At 40.5% G+C, this 15,930-nt stretch overlaps 1 protein-coding gene across 2 annotated transcripts in view; it reads left to right on the top strand.

Annotated features, from left to right (window-relative positions):
• Nucleotides 1-15,500, top strand: part of hpse2 (heparanase 2) — a 121,046-nt gene extending 105,546 nt beyond the window's left edge. The window contains exons 10-12 of one of the 2 annotated variants that reach the window (XM_061910206.1): nt 4,084-4,229; nt 9,695-9,841; nt 14,251-15,500. In XM_061910206.1, the coding sequence (XP_061766190.1) occupies nt 4,084-4,229; nt 9,695-9,841; nt 14,251-14,413 (456 nt within the window). In that variant the 3' untranslated portion in view covers nt 14,414-15,500. The remainder of the gene's footprint in view (nt 1-4,083; nt 4,230-9,694; nt 9,842-14,250) is intronic. The other variant, XR_009808070.1, reaches the window with a different exon arrangement.
• The last annotated feature ends 430 nt before the right edge of the window (nt 15,501-15,930 follow it).

The following is a 15,930-nucleotide window of genomic DNA, read 5'->3' as shown; positions in this document are numbered from 1 at the left end:
TACCCGTGATAAGTTTCCTACAGTCTCCCTTTATAATTGTGTAATTGCTTACTTTCACAGTAATATATGTAAAATTACAGGCGATATACTGTGACTTACATGGCACTGTAATCCTACATTTAAACACTGTGAATGCCAAATCACAGCTGTAATGCTACAACATATAATTGTAACTTAATTGTATTTAACTCGGTTCGCAGCCGAGTGTGAAGCGACCGGAATGAGAATCAGCACCTCCAAGTCCGAGTCCATGGTTCTCGCCCGGAAAAGGGTAGAATGCCATCTCCGGGTTGGGGAGGAGACCCTGCCCCAAGTGGAGGAGTTCAAGTACCTAGGAGTCTTGTTCACGAGTGAGGGAAGAGTGGATCGTGAGATCGACAGGCAAATCGGTGCGGCGTCTTTAGTAATGCGGACGTTGTATCGATCCGTTGTGGTGAAGAAGGAGCTGAGCCGGAAGGCAAAGCTCTCAATTTACCGGTCGATCTACGTTCCCATCCTCACCTATGGTCATGAGCTTTGGGTGATCTTATCCTTTTGGTCATGACCCAATGCTCATGACCAAAAGGATAAGATCACGGGTACAAGCGGCCGAAATGAGTTTGGGGCTCTCCTTTAGAGATAGGGTGAGAAGCTCTGCCATCCGGGAGGAACTCAAAGTAAAGCCGCTGCTCCTTCACATCGAGAGGAGCCAGATGAGGTGGTTCGGGCATCTGGTCAGGATGCCACCCGAACGCCTCCCTAGGGAGGTGTTTAGGGCACGTCCAACCGGTAGGAGGCCACGGGGAAGACCCAGGACACATTGGGAAGACTATGTCTCCCGGCTGGCCTGGGAACGCCTCGGGATCCCCCGGGAAGAGCTAGACGAAGTTGCTGGGGAGAGGGAAGTCTGGGTTTCCCTGCTTAGGCTGCTGCCCCCGCGACCCGACCTCGGATAAGCGGAAGAAGATGGATGGATGGATACTATAGTGTAATAAAGCATATACAGTAATTTTAACTTAATTTTGATTACAAATGTGAAGTTATAGGCATACAGTTATACAGTAACTTTATTGTAATTAAGCGTAAATCACAGCATTGCATTTTAAGTAATATTTCACAGTAAATTACCGTAAATGACACTGGGAAAGTAATGCAATTGTTACCTAGCCATTTGTTGTGAATTTACAATGAAAATGTTTACAGTGTTATGACAGCTGCATTGGGATTAGACTAGGCCTGTCAAAAATAACGAGTTAACTTGTGTGGTCAATCACAAAAAATATTGCATTAACCATGTATAGAAAATGGGCTTCACGGTGGCAGAGGGGTTAGTGCGTCTGCCTCACAATACAAAGTTCCTGCAGTCCTGGGTTCAAATCCAGGCTCGGGATCTTTCTGTGTGGAGTTTGCATGTTCTCCCCGTGAATGCGTGGGTTCCCTCCGGGTACTCCGGCTTCCTCCCACTTCCAAAGACATGCACCTGGGGATAGGTTGATTGGCAACACTAAAATTGGCCCTAGTGTGTGAATGTTGTCTGTCTATCTGTGTTGGCCCTGCGATGAGGTGGCGACTTGTCCAGGGTGTACCCTGCCTTCCGCCCGATTGTAGCTGAGATAGGCGCCAGCGCCCCCCGTGACCCTGAAAGGGAATACGCGGTAGAAAATGGATGGATGGATGGATAATCCTGCAATTTCTTTTGAGCACTCATGCTTCTTTACTTTAACCATGGACGGTTACCAGAAAGCCAGCCAGGGGTTGTTATATGGACAGTGATCAAGTGAATGCGTACGTCAGTGCAAAGATGAGTGAAGGCTGGTGTGCTTGCTGGCAAATTCCTTTTTTGATTGATTGATTGATCGATACTTTTATTAGTAGATTGCACAGTACAGTACATATTCCGTACAATTGACCACTAAATGGTAACACCCCAATAAGTTTTTCAACTTGTTAAAGTCGGGGTCCACGTTCATCAATTCATCCTTTTCAAACCATTGCTAAGTTTTGAGCAAATTCAATAAACAAATAATTATAAAAAATTGCATTTGTGTTTAAATTTAAAGTAAAGTAATAATCTGTGATCAATCATTATTAATCCACATTTTAAAGTGTAAAGTCTGATTAAAAAAAATAATTTGGCAGCACGAGATTTGACACTCTAATTAGTCTTACGCCACGCCATGTTATATATATTATGTCATCATCTTAAAACTTAAAACTCATCTGTATACTCTAGCCTTTAAATAGACTCCCTTTTTCGACCAGTTGATCTGCCGTTTCTTTTCTTTTTCTCCTATGTCCCACTCTCCCTTGTGGAGGGGGTCCGGTCCGATCCGGTGGCCATGTACTGCTCGCCTGTGTATCGGCTGGGGACATCTCTGCGCTGCTGATCCGCCTCCGCTTGGGATGGTTTCCTGCTGGCTCCGCTGTGAACGGGACTCTCGCTGCTGTGTTGGATCCGCTTTGGACTGGACTCTCGCGACTGTGTTGGATCCATTATGGATTGAACTTTCACAGTATCATGTTAGACCCGCTCGACATCCATTGCTTTCCTCCTCTCCAAGGTTCTCATAGTCATCATTGTCACCGACGTCCCACTGGGTGAGTTTTCCTTGCCCTTATGTGGGCCTACCGAGGATGTCGTAGTGGTTTGTGCAGCCCTTTGAGACACTAGTGATTTAGGGCTATATAAGTAAACATTGATTGATTGATCATTTTGTCAACACCTTACGTTGTGAGAGGTGAACTACAACTACAGCACCACACTGACCATCTTGCACGTGTTAACTCTGGGATCCCAAACTGTGACTCACAACTGCTCTTTTTTTGTATTCACTAGGCAATTAATCACAGGACACAGTTCTGGACCGACTGTACAGTAATCTAAGCATCCCCTCCTCTGCCCATGGCCAACACTCTACTGTGCTCTGGTTCTTCCGATGCCTGTGCAGCAAATTAAGTTAAAGTCTGCATGGAAAAAAATAAGCCTCTAAATGTTGCCATATGCAGGATTGCATGGGAACTTCCTGAGGAACACATGTTGTCCGTGGTCTCTTGCAGAGGTGTTGAGTCCGTATTTGTCGTAGAGAAACAGAAAGAGAGAGACGCTCTGTGGTACAACAGCAACGAATGAGCACAGGGAACAACGTAATATGGTGTCATCATTGAACCTGTCGATTCTGAACATGTTTTGGTCAATGCAATGTGACATATAGCATGGGCCAATTAGCTTTAAGTGTTGAACAACCTACATATTGGATCCTGACATTTGTTAGGTAATATCTTCCTCTTGGGATGTTGCCAAAAAAAAAAAGGTTACCCTGCGGTGATCCTCACAATTTCAAAATGGGCAAGAAATCAATCAATCAATCAATGTCTACTTATATAGCCCTAAATCACTAGTGTCTCAAAGGGCTGCACAGACCACTACGACATCCTCGGTAGGCCCACATAAGGGCAAGGAAAACTCACACCCAGTGGGACGTCGGTGACAATGATGACTATGAGAACCTTGGAGAGGAGGAAAGCAATGGATGTCGAGCGGGTCTAACATGATACTGTGAAAGTTCAATCCATAATGGATCCAACACAGTCGCGAGAGTCCAGTCCAAAGCGGATCCAACAGATCAGCGAGAGTCCCGTTCACAGCGGAGCCAGCAGGAAACCATCCCAAGTGGAGGCGGATCAGGAGCGCAGAGATGTCCCCAGCCGATACACAGGCGAGCAGTACATGGCCACCGGATCGGACCGGACTCCCTCCACAAAGGAGAGTGGGACATAGAAGAAAAAGAAAAGAAACGGCAGATCAACTGGTCTAAAAAGGGAGTCTATTTAAAGGCTAGAGTATACAAATGAGTTTTAAGGTGAGACTTAAATGCTTCTACTGAGGTGGCATCTCGAACTGTTACCGGGAGGGCATTCCAGAGTACTGGAGCCCGAAATGAAAAAGCTCTACAGCCCGCAGACTTTTTTTGGGCTTTGGGAATCACTAAAAATGCATTCTTCAAAGACTTCAAGGATTCTTTATTGTCTAATTATTACTAATATTGTCTCCTGTCCAATACATGCAAGAAAGGTAATCTATCTGTGCTGGTCTCACCTTTGCAGGATTACTGGTTCTCTCTGGTCTTCAAGCGTCTGGTTGGGCCAAGGGTTTTGGCAGTGCGTGTCGCCGGACTGCAAAGAAAGCCCCAACCAGGACGAGTTATACGAGACAAACTTCGCATTTATGCCCACTGTACCAGCTACTCCAAGTACGTTTTTTGAGGCAAACACTTTCCTCAGCCAGGGAACATTTGATTTTGTATTTTTGAGGCTGACAGACAACAGAGCTGGGCTCCGCCCGTCCTCAAACATATTGGAGCCGGTTTGGGAAAGTTGCAGTGGGATTAAGATTTATAGCAGACCCCATGTGTCCTCCTGCAAACATTTGAGGCTCACTGCGTCCAGAGGAACATTTAAAAGGCCTACTGAAAGCCACTACTACTGACCATGCAGTCTGATAGTTTATATATCAATGATGAAATATTAACATTGCAACACATGCCAATACGGCCTTTTTAGTTTACTAAATTACTATTTTAAATTTCCCGCGGAGTTTCCTGTTGAAAACGTCGCGTATGATGACGTGTGTTTGTGACGTTATTGGTTGCAGGAAAAGTTTTAGCCCAGCACCACTTAAGGCTAAAAGTCGTCTCTTTTCATCGCGCAATTACACAGTATTTTGGACATCTGTGTTGCTGAATCTTTTGCAATTTGTTCAATTAATAATGGAGACGTCAAAGAAGAATGCTGTTGGTGGATTGCAGCTGCCTTTAGCAACCGAAACAGCCGGTGTTTCTTTGTTTGTTGTGAAGCTTTAACACAGAGCGGTCAAGCGAACATGTCTCTCTACGTCAACCAGCAAGTTTTTGGATGGGAAAATTGTGATATTAAGTCGGCTCTTGAGTGGATTACGCGACCTCATCCTGCAGCTCAAAAAGGCAGCTGTGATCTTGGCTCTTTGGCCTCTCTCAGAGACACTGGCGTTCACAGCAGCCATCCGACTTTCAGATATGACTTTATAATCTCACTAAAATACTATTAACACAATATGCAGATAAGGGATTTTCCAGAATTATCCTAGTAAATGTGTCTAATTACATCTGAAACGCTCCCACTGCCGCCGCCCGGAGCCGTCACTTTTTTTTTTTTTTTGTGCTTCACTCTAACTTTCCTCATCCACGAATCTTTCATCCTCGCTCAAATAAATGGGGAAATCGTCGCTTTCTCGGTCCGAATTGCTCTTACTGCTGGTGGCTCACATTATAAACAATGTGAGGAGCCCTCACACCGTAGACGTCACGCGCACATCGTCTGCTACTCCCGGTACAGGCAAGGCATTTTTATTAGCGACCAAAAGTTGCGAACTTTATCGTCGATGTTCTCTACTAAATCCTTTTAGCAAAAATATGGCAATATCGCGAAATGATCAAGTATGACACATAGAATGGACCTGCTATCCCCGTTTGAATAAGAAAATCTCATTTCAGTAGGCCTTTAAGTCCATAGCCAGCTTGTTTAGCTTTACACAAATAGACAGACCCTGGACCCTCTCGCATTCACAGAGCCTATAAAAGTTAACGGGTATCACTTATCAGGTGTGTGGGTTCTGTCTCTCTGCTGTCAAAGAGTTGCTGAAATGTGTTCTACGCCTTTATTCCGTCTCAGATTGGCTGGAGGGGTCTTTTTGAGGGGGTGGGACAATAAGGTAGTCTGTGCAGGGGGGAGATAAAAAGTACCAGCATGGCTTGTTCAAGGTTATCATTTAACCCAGGGCAGTGGTTGTCAGCACCAGGCTAGATTTACGGCGTTACTCCCCATAGGGCTCACTTACAAGGCTGGAAAAATGTTCAAGCACTACACAGGTAAGATGGTTGATGTGGTAAACAGGCCCAAGTTGCGTAGCTAATTTACAGATGAGGTTGGATTACATGTCTGTAGGTACTTGAAATAGTTTTCACTTGGTGCTTACAGCAAGCCACCTGGCGTGTGTGTGTGTGTGTGTGTGTGTGTGTGTGTGTGTGTGTGTGTGTGTGTGTGTGTGTGTGTGTGTGTGTGTGTGTGCGCGCGCGCGTGCGTGCGTGCGTGCGTGCGTGCGTGCGTGCGTGCGTGCGTGCGTGCGTGCGTGCGTGCGTGCGTGCGTGCGTGCGTGCGTGCGTGCGTGCGTGCGTGCGTGCGTGCGTGCGTGCGTGCGTGCGGTAATACCCAAACTTGGAGTCATATTATACTCTACTGTACATAACAAGGTGGTCAAAAGCAGAACCTCTTTGGTTAAATTCAATTTGCTTCATTTCTCCCCTCTTGTGGTTTTAAAAGCCTGCAAGTGGACGGCCTTTTGCAGTCTCATTGTGTGACAGCCCATAGCATAAATATGCTCAGGCAGTTGGTGGTTTGAAAAGTCTTTGCAGATTAGATACTTGGCTTTCGCTACCCTTTTATCCCTTTTAGTGGTTAGTGTTCAGTTTTCATATTTCCAACACTGCATTAACATCAAACAAACACATGTTTATATTCCTGGTTTGGAGAACATCATCTTCTGAGAGGTCGTTATCTTTCGCTCAATCTATGGAACAGGGGCCCAACTTTTTAAGACACAGCCTCATTTTTTCTTTGTTAATATTGGTTTTAGATCCTGAAATATGTGGCAGTTGGTGTAACAAAGTGATAAGAAAAGGAATGTAGACAGTAAATTGAGATTTGAAGGTGACACGAACATTCAGACACCGAAAGCATTGACCCTGAACACCAAAGCCGACATGTGGTATTCACTAGAGCTGTGTTGTCTTTGTTTCATATTGGAGCTCTTATTAGATTTGATCATGTTTGTCTTATACGTCTCTTCACGTTATTTATCTTTCACCAGTCTCCCTATCAGGTTGTGTCCCCAGTGCTTTTCTCTCAGGAGAGGGACTCAAACATTGTTGATGTGTAACCCAAGAAGTGTTGTCCATTCCGTTCACACCCTGCGTGGGACCTTTGACTTTACAGCAATGGTGTTTTGATACTGGAAACATATTTGCTAGACAGCAGTGCTAATTTTGCAAGCAATTTTTAATTTACTCTCAGTCATTGTGTTTTGAGGAAAATATATTTGTTTTAGCCATATTTTAGTCATTTAAATTGATAGTTGACTAGTTTTAGTCAACTAAAATTACAGTAAATTTAGTCGACTGAAATATAAAAAGGATAGCACATCTTTGAAGTTGTCTCGAAACTACTTTTATTAAAGTTATTGCAGAGCATTTCAAAAACTACAAGAGTTCAAACCCCGGCCGAGTCATACCAAAGACTATATAAATGAGACCCATTACCTCCCTGCTTGGGACTCAGCATCAAGGGTTGGAAGTGGGGGTTAACTCACCAAAATGATTCCAGAGCGCGGCCACCGCTGTTGCTCACCTCACCTCCCAGGGGGTGGGCCAAATGCAGAGGGTAATTTCACCACACCTAGTGTGTGTGTGTGTGTGTGTGTGTGACTATCAGTGGTACTTTACTTACTTATATCAATACGTAAATTTCACACAAACTTATAATTTTAGCTGAAATTAAGTTTTATTTTTAATGTTGAATAATATATGACTAAAATGATCCTATGAATAAACAACCTTGTTTTATTCTATATTGTTTATAACTACATTAACTTTCCATTCTCTGATTTCAATCAATCAATCAATCAATCAATCAATGTTTATTTATATAGCCCCAAATCACAAATGTCTCAAAGGACTGCACAAATCATTACGACTACAACATCCTCGGAAGAACCCACAAAAGGGCAAGGAAAACTCACACCCAGTGGGCAGGGAGAATTCACATCCAGTGGGACGCCAGTGACAATGCTGACTATGAGAAACCTTGGAGAGGACCTCAGATGTGGGCAACCCCCCCCTCTAGGGGACCGAAAGCAATGGATGTCGAGTGGGTCTAACATGATACTGTGAAAGTTCAATCCATAGTGGCTCCAACACAGCCGCGAGAGTTCAGTTCGAAGCGGATCCAAGACAGCAGCGAGAGTCCCGTCCACAGGAAACCATCCCAAGCGGAGGCGGCTCAGCAGCGTAGAGATGTCCCCAATCGATACAGGCGAGCGGTCCATCCTGGGTCTCGACTCTGGACAGCCAGTACTTCATCCGTGGTCATCGGACCGGACCCCCTCCACAAGGGAGGGGGGGACATAGGAGAAAGAAAAGAAGCGGCAGATCAACTAGTCTAAAAAGGAGGTCTATTTAAAGGCTAGAGTATACAAATGAGTTTTAAGGAGAGACTTAAATGCTTCTACTGAGGTAGCATCTCAGTAGAAGCTTAAATACAACAAGCAGTGTTATGAATCCAGAATATAAGTATAGCTCTGACAAACCTGTCTTTCTTTGTGTTCGCTTAAAGAAATGAAAATAGGATAGGATAGGATAGGTCTTTATTGTCATTGCACAAGTACAACAAAACTTTGTTTCTTGTTTCAGCAAAAATGTAGTCTTTACAAGTTGTGCAATTGATAATTGATCAGTGTGCCGAAGACACCATGTGCACTGTGCAGGTATTTTGCCCATCTACCACGGCAAAGATGAAGTGCACCCATATGTCTTCTCTTGTCTTTCTTCCAGGTGGAGAAGACATATTGTATTGAGGTGTGTAACAATACAGTATTGTTTTCCCAGAGAAAACTTAAATACTGTGCCTTTCAAAGACAGTGGGATCCAATTACAATTATCCAATCACTGGGATTGGATAACTTGTCCCACTGCCTAAAGGCGAAGTTAAAATATGATTGGATTTAGTCTCTGTCAACACTTTTCGTCACATTTTTATTCGATGACTAATTCACGGTGGCAGAGGGGTTAGTGCGTCTGCCTCACAATACGAAGGTCCTGCAATCCTGGGTTCAAATCCAGGCTCGGGATCTTTCTGTGTGGAGTTTGCATGTTCTCCCCGTGACTGCGTGGGTTCCCTCCGGGTACTCCGGCTTCCTCCCACTTCCAAAGACATGCACCTGGGGATAGGTTGATTGGCAACACTAAATTGGCCCTAGTGTGTGAATGTGAGTGTGAATGTTGTCTGTCTATCTGTGTTGGCCCTGCGATGTGGTGGCGACTTGTCCGGGGTGTGCCCCGCCTTCCGCCCGATTGTGGCTGGGATGGGCACCAGTGCCCCCCGCGACCCCAAAAGGGAATAAGCGGTAGAAAATGGATGGATGGATGGACTAATTGTCAATTAATTGTGTTATTGTTTTAGTCAAAGCGCATTTGTTTTGATTAGATATCGTCATATTTTAGGCAAGGGAAAATAGGTTGTGAACGATATTTAAAACGAACATTTTTAGTCAACAAAATTAACACTGCTCTATAGGCTTTACTGAGTTTAAGAGCTGCAGATCGACATGAGGCCTCTTGATTACAAATAAACAGTGAAGCACCATTGTGATACTTCGTTTGCACGGATCCTCTTGATCCAATCTGCATGTTCCCTTGCTTATTCTTTATTGCGATTGTAAGACTGCTGTCGCTTTGTAGTCTTCTTAAATTATAGAGAATGTTATTCTACAAGGCAAGCTCATATATAACTAACCCTCCCCCTTGTAGAAGGAATTTTAATGTTTTTAATGTGCTGTGAGTGTAGCAGAACACAAAGATAAAAAATAACTTGTCTTTTTTTTTTTTTTTTTTTTTTTTTGCTGCACAAGTCACAACTACGTAAGAGGCTCCATCACGATCTACATCATCAACCTGCATCGATCACGGAAGAAAATTAAGTTGGCAGGGACGCTTCGGAACAAGACGGTGCATCAATATCTCTTGCAGTCCTATGGCAACGACGGACTCAGAGCCAAGTAAGTGCGCACACACACACACACACACACACACACACACACACACTCTCATGCGTGCACATTGAAGTTTTAACAGCTTGCTGAGATTGGACTGATATACACTGTTCCAAGATACATTTATAACTGCTCCATGAACACAAATGTTAGACTACCTGCAAATATAATCATGACAAACTGTTTATGTACACCTTTTTAACACCTGATTCTAACTTTAGAAAGATATTTGTAAAATACAGAATTGTTGTAGCCTCGAAGATTAAGTTTGGACTTAAACTATGGCCCCATAGTGTTTTCCAGTCCATTTCACCAACTAGTTATTTTCAAAGCACATTTCATGAAAAAAAAAAAAAAGTGTATTCAAACTCCTGTTATTCACTGTCAGTACAACACATTCCGAGTGTAAAAATGTGGTCTAAAATTCACCTTTCTAAAGAGCCCAAAGTCATGCCTCTACTTTAAATGATCAATGGACAGCGTTACTTTAACTCTACATAGGACTTTATTAGGCATTTTAGCCCCCACAAAAAAGGGTTAGAAAGTGTATTGGATCAAAACTGAAGTGCTCATCCCTTTCCATTCAAGCTTGTCATTATAGGTATGTAGGAAATGAGTAGATCTGATTTGTTAGAAGAAGAAAAGGATAATAATATAATCTAATAATTATATAAAGTGATTTATGATCTTAGGAATTAAATTGGAAATGCATGTATTATGTTTTTATTTGGTATTGTGGTAACTCATAAGAAGTAACAATCAAAAGTAAATTTGCTAATTAATTGGGATTCTTCTCAGTTCTAACATCTTGTGGCTGGAGATGTCGGAATATGCCACATTCCAACTATTAAAAAATATAACTTCCTGCAACATATACTTAATCTGCTAAACATCCACCTGTTTATATATATATTTAAAATGCTTGTTTGTTGCATGGTATCTAGATTTTCTTTTTCTAAATCCATTGATCCTCCACAGAATCGAGGTAAGCATTTTCTATTTTCCCTTCGGTTACTTAAATTTAAGGTCCGCGCGCCTGCTTGTGTTTGCCTGTGTGTCATGTGATACTTGGAATGGTCGGCTCAGGCATGGTTCTTAAAAAAACAAGCGCCGATTGTTAATCTTTTAGGTGTCAGAACTTAATGGCGTGGCAATAAAGAGAAGATCAACATAACGGGCCTTTTTTAGGCCTCATGTACTTGGGAGTATGACTACAGGCATCAAGCACGCTCAAACTTTTATGAAGTATGCAGCCTTACCAGATGTCTATAAATTTGTCTGACTAGTGGTATTTTTTTACGGTGGTTTACGTCCATATGTTGCATCAAAGCTTTGGCATAAATAGATTAAGTCACAGCTGCTTTTCACTGATCCCAATTGTACTGTCTTTCACCTGCATGCAGCTGATCGAACTGTACTCTCTCTAATGCCTGTAGATATTCAAATGACAAAGGTGTGCATCAACCTTTCTAAATAATAAATGTACAAGAATAATGTGATGTGACAAAAAGTTTAAAAATGTTTTTATTGATAATGAACATGTATGTTAGAGCAGTGGTTCTAAACTTTTTTTCAGTGATGTACCCCCTGTGAACATTTTTTTAATTCAAGTACCCACTAATCAGAGCAAGGCATTTCTGGTTGGAAAAAAAGAGATAAAGAAGTAAAATACAGCACTATGTCATCAGTTTCTGATTTATTAAATTGTATAACAGTGCAAAATATTGCTCGTTTGTAGTGGTCTTTCTTGAAATATTTGGAAAAAGATACAAAAATAACTAAAAACTTGTTGAAAAATAGACAAGTGATTCAATTATAAATAAAGATTTCGACACATTCTTAAAGTGACCTTTTTGGGGATTGTAATAGAGATCCGTCGGGATTCATGAACTTAATTCTAAAAATTTCTTCACAATAAAAGAAATATTTAACATCAATATTTATGGAACATGTCCACAAAAAATCTAGCTGTCAATACTAAATATTGCATTGTTGTATATTTTTTGTCACAGTTTATGAACTTACATTCATATTTTGTTGAAGTATTATTCAATAAATATATTTATAAAGGAATTTTGAATTGCTGCTTTTTTTTTTAGAATATTTAAAAAAAAAATCTCATATACCCCTTGGCATAACTTCAAGTACCCCCATTTGAGAACCACTGTGTTAGAGGATAAACATGTGTTGGAATCGAATTTACATATTTTAGTTTTACAAAAATGCTAATTACACTGTAAAAATGTTCTTTGTAAATCCACAGTAAATTACGGGCAATACAGTAATTTAATGTGAAGTTAAATGCTGTGAAATATAAGGGCACTGTAATTTTATAATCATTTGTTAATATTGCATTTTAATTGCATAATTTTACAGTAAAATAATACTGTTAAAGGCTGTAAAATTCAGTTTAAAGAAATGTTTATAGTGTACGGTACCTTTTAAGTAGTCTCATCTACACCCTTTTTATGCAAGATAAGTATATGAATTTGTTCAAACAATTAAACCAATTGTTAAACTTTAAACTTTCTCCAACCAAGCTGGAGGTCACATTCTGTCGCTCATTTTTATATTGTTATTGAAGCTATGCAGTAGCAGTTAAACATGTTTTATATAGTTTAAGAGAATGCGAACAAAGACAAAATGTAATAATTGGAAATATATTGAATGCTAATGTGCTATAGAAGTGCATAGTGAAAAAAGTATAATTGTTGCCTTATTTCTCCCAAATGATTTAAAATGGATGGATGGGTGTGAATGTGAGTGTGAATGTTGTCTGTCTATCTGTGTTGGCCCTGCGATGAGGTGGCGACTTGTCCAGGGTGTACCCCGCCTTCCGCCCGATTGTAGCTGAGATAGGCGCCAGCGCCCTCCGCGACCCCAAAAGGGAATAAGCGGTAGAAAATGGATGGATGGATGGATTTCTTCACAGTTTACTAGGTTGACTTGCATTTCAATCTAGTAGCAGTAGCACCCCCAAGTGTACAAGTGAAAAACTCATCATTTACATCAATGGTCGTCTTTTTTATTTTATTTCTGGTGATGGTGCTTTCAAACAGCAATCATGTATTGTTTAAGTGCTATCAAATTATTAATTTTGTATTTTTTCAGATTGGATCTATCACACGTTTGAATTTGGATTAATCATTAAGCATAATTTAAAATAACATTAAGAAAAAGAGCCTAAGAGAGAATTGTATTGCCAGAATATCTTACAGCAGGGGTCGGGAACCTTTTTGGCTGAGAGAGCCATAAAAGCCAAATATTTTTAAATGTATTTCCCTGAGAGCCATATAATATTTTTTAACACTAAATACAACTAAATGCATGCATTTATAAGTAAGACCAACATTTTTAGAGTATAATAGGTATCTTATTCGTTTTAATAACATGTTTATTCTGAAGCTAACCAATAATAAATTAGATTATTCTTCCCATTTATGCAACTTCTTGAACAGGTGCGGTAGAAAATGATAGATGCATGAGAATGTTTTATAAATTGAACATTATTTTTAACACTGTGATTACCAGTGTATTTATTATTTATTTATCGTGAATGTGAGTGTGAATGTTGTCTGTCTATCTGTGTTGGCCCTGCGATGAGGTGGCGACTTGTCCAGGGTGTACCCCGCCTTCCGCCCGATTGTAGCTGAGATAGGCACCAGCGCCCCCCGCGACCCCGAAAGGGAATAAGCGGTAGAAAATGGATGGATGGATGGGTGTTAAGCATTGTCAACTAAGATTTATCTGAGAGCCAGATGCAGTCATCAAAAGAGCCATATCTGGCTCTAGAGCCATAGGTTTCCTACCCCTGTCTTACAGGAACATTTTTTAATTTAATTTAATTTAATTTTTGGGACGGCGTGGCGCAGTGGGAGAATTGCTGTGCGCAACCCGAGGGTCCCTGGTTCAGATCCCACCTAGTACCAACTTCGTCACGTCCGTTGTGTCCTGAGCAAGACACTTCACCCTTGCTCCTGATGGATGCTGGTTGGCGCCTTGCATGGCAGCTCCCTCCATCAGTGTGTGAATGTGTGTGTGAATGGGTAAATGTGGAAGTAGTGTCAAAGCGCTTTGAGTACCTTGAAGGTAGAAAAGCGCTATACAAGTACAACCCATTTATTTATTATTTATCATTTAATATTTTACTTGAATGCAATACAATTATTTGCTCAAAATCTTTGGGGGAAAAAAAAAAAAAAGTTCAGCCAGGGTTTATTTTAAAGTGTATTTTGCCTCACTCATCTTTGCACTGACTGTATAATAACCCTCAACCCCTCAGAAAGGAGCATGTACAGCCAAAATAACTTGGTGAATATGCATTAATACATGATTAATGCGATCATTTTGTGTGATTAACTTCTTATTTTTCACAGCCCTAGTTTTTTTTTAAATGATTCTTGTCTTTTTCGCAGACACGTGCAGCTGAACGGTGACAAGCTGTTCATGCTGGACAATGAGACATTCCCAGAGTTGAAGCCCAAAACTTTGAGGGCGGGACGGACGATAGCCATGCCTCCCATGACCATTGGCTTCTACGTGGTGAAAAACATTAACGCCTACGCCTGTCGGAGATAACATAGACTCACCCTTTTTTTTCTTTTTTTTTTTATGAGGCCCAAAGCTATGAACTTTATTCTATAAGAGGCCTCATTTGTTTGGTTCTCCCCTGCAAGACAAGGGAGGATACAGTGGACATATTTCTTGGTCCCTGTTTCACTTAGACTTTCTTTAAAGGGGAACTGCACCTTATTTAGAATTTTACAATCTTTATGAGGGACCAGAAAACATGTTTTTGTATTCTAATTTGTCAACTCATTCGAGGTGGCTAGCAATGCAGCTAACGGGAACAATCAATTCTGCCTCGAAATCACTCCAAAAACCGCCAACCAGACTGTACACTTGCGTTCCATAACCTTTATAAAAACCCAGCTGTAGCAACGTTGTTATTGTAAGAGAGAACACTGAGGAAGCATTTTTCTACGACTTGCTATAGTATTAGCCGTAAGCTAAACAGCTGAATTTCTTTGGCGTTTGTAATGCACAACACAATGCGATAGGACACCTGAAAAACATGAACAATCATACTACGGTATCTGTAAAGTATTAGCCTATATTTCATGTTTTGTTTGTACACAGCTAGCTCGATAGCGTATGAGTAGTACTAACAAGCATGAAGTGCTGCATGTATCACGATCAATATTATAGTGTCTTACTCGATGGACAGTTGTTCGTTTGGTCAAGCTGGTCGGGGATGTTTTCTTCCAGTTGATTTTGGATAAGCACTCCATTCCTGTCGGCATAGCTTGGCTCCAACTTCCACATTTACACTGTCAGGTCACGCCGGTACTGACTTGAGTAACTCGCCTAACGTCTGTGCCAATGTTTCAACCTCTTTTCATGCTTGCGAAGCTTCTATAACCAGCAGCACATCCTCCATATATTCAGCTTCAAAAAGAAAAGATAATGTTGTGAATTCTCATTTTTCCAAAAATAGCCTTCATCGTCTATTACCAAGTTTGTCATTATTACAACACGAGCTTCTGTTTCCAGAAGTATTCTGGTAATTCTTAAAATTACCAAATACGGTAAAAACAGGGACAATCTACAACTTAAATAGTCATGAAAATAAAACGCATTGTAATGAGAAGGTGTGTCCAAACTTTTGGCCTATATATATATATATATATATATATATATATATATATATATATATATATATATATATATATATATATATATATATATATATATATATATATATATATATATATATATATATATATATATATATATATATATATATATATATATATATATATATGTGTGTGTGTGTGTGTGTGTGTGTGTGTGTATATATTTATGTATGTGTGTATATATATATATATATATATGTATGTATGTATACATATATATATATATATGTATGTATGTATGTATACATATGTATGTATGTATACATATATATATATATGTATGTATGTATACATATGTATGTATGTATGTGTATATATATATATATAGATATATATATATATAAATATATATATATATGCGCACAGTCGTGGTCAAAAGTTTACATACACTTGTAAAGA

This window comes from Nerophis ophidion, linkage group LG09, assembly GCF_033978795.1.
Source record: "Nerophis ophidion isolate RoL-2023_Sa linkage group LG09, RoL_Noph_v1.0, whole genome shotgun sequence".
NCBI classification, from domain to species: domain Eukaryota; kingdom Metazoa; phylum Chordata; class Actinopteri; order Syngnathiformes; family Syngnathidae; genus Nerophis; species Nerophis ophidion.
Note: the sequence above shows the minus strand (reverse complement) of the source record. Positions and strands in the feature narration are given on the sequence as shown.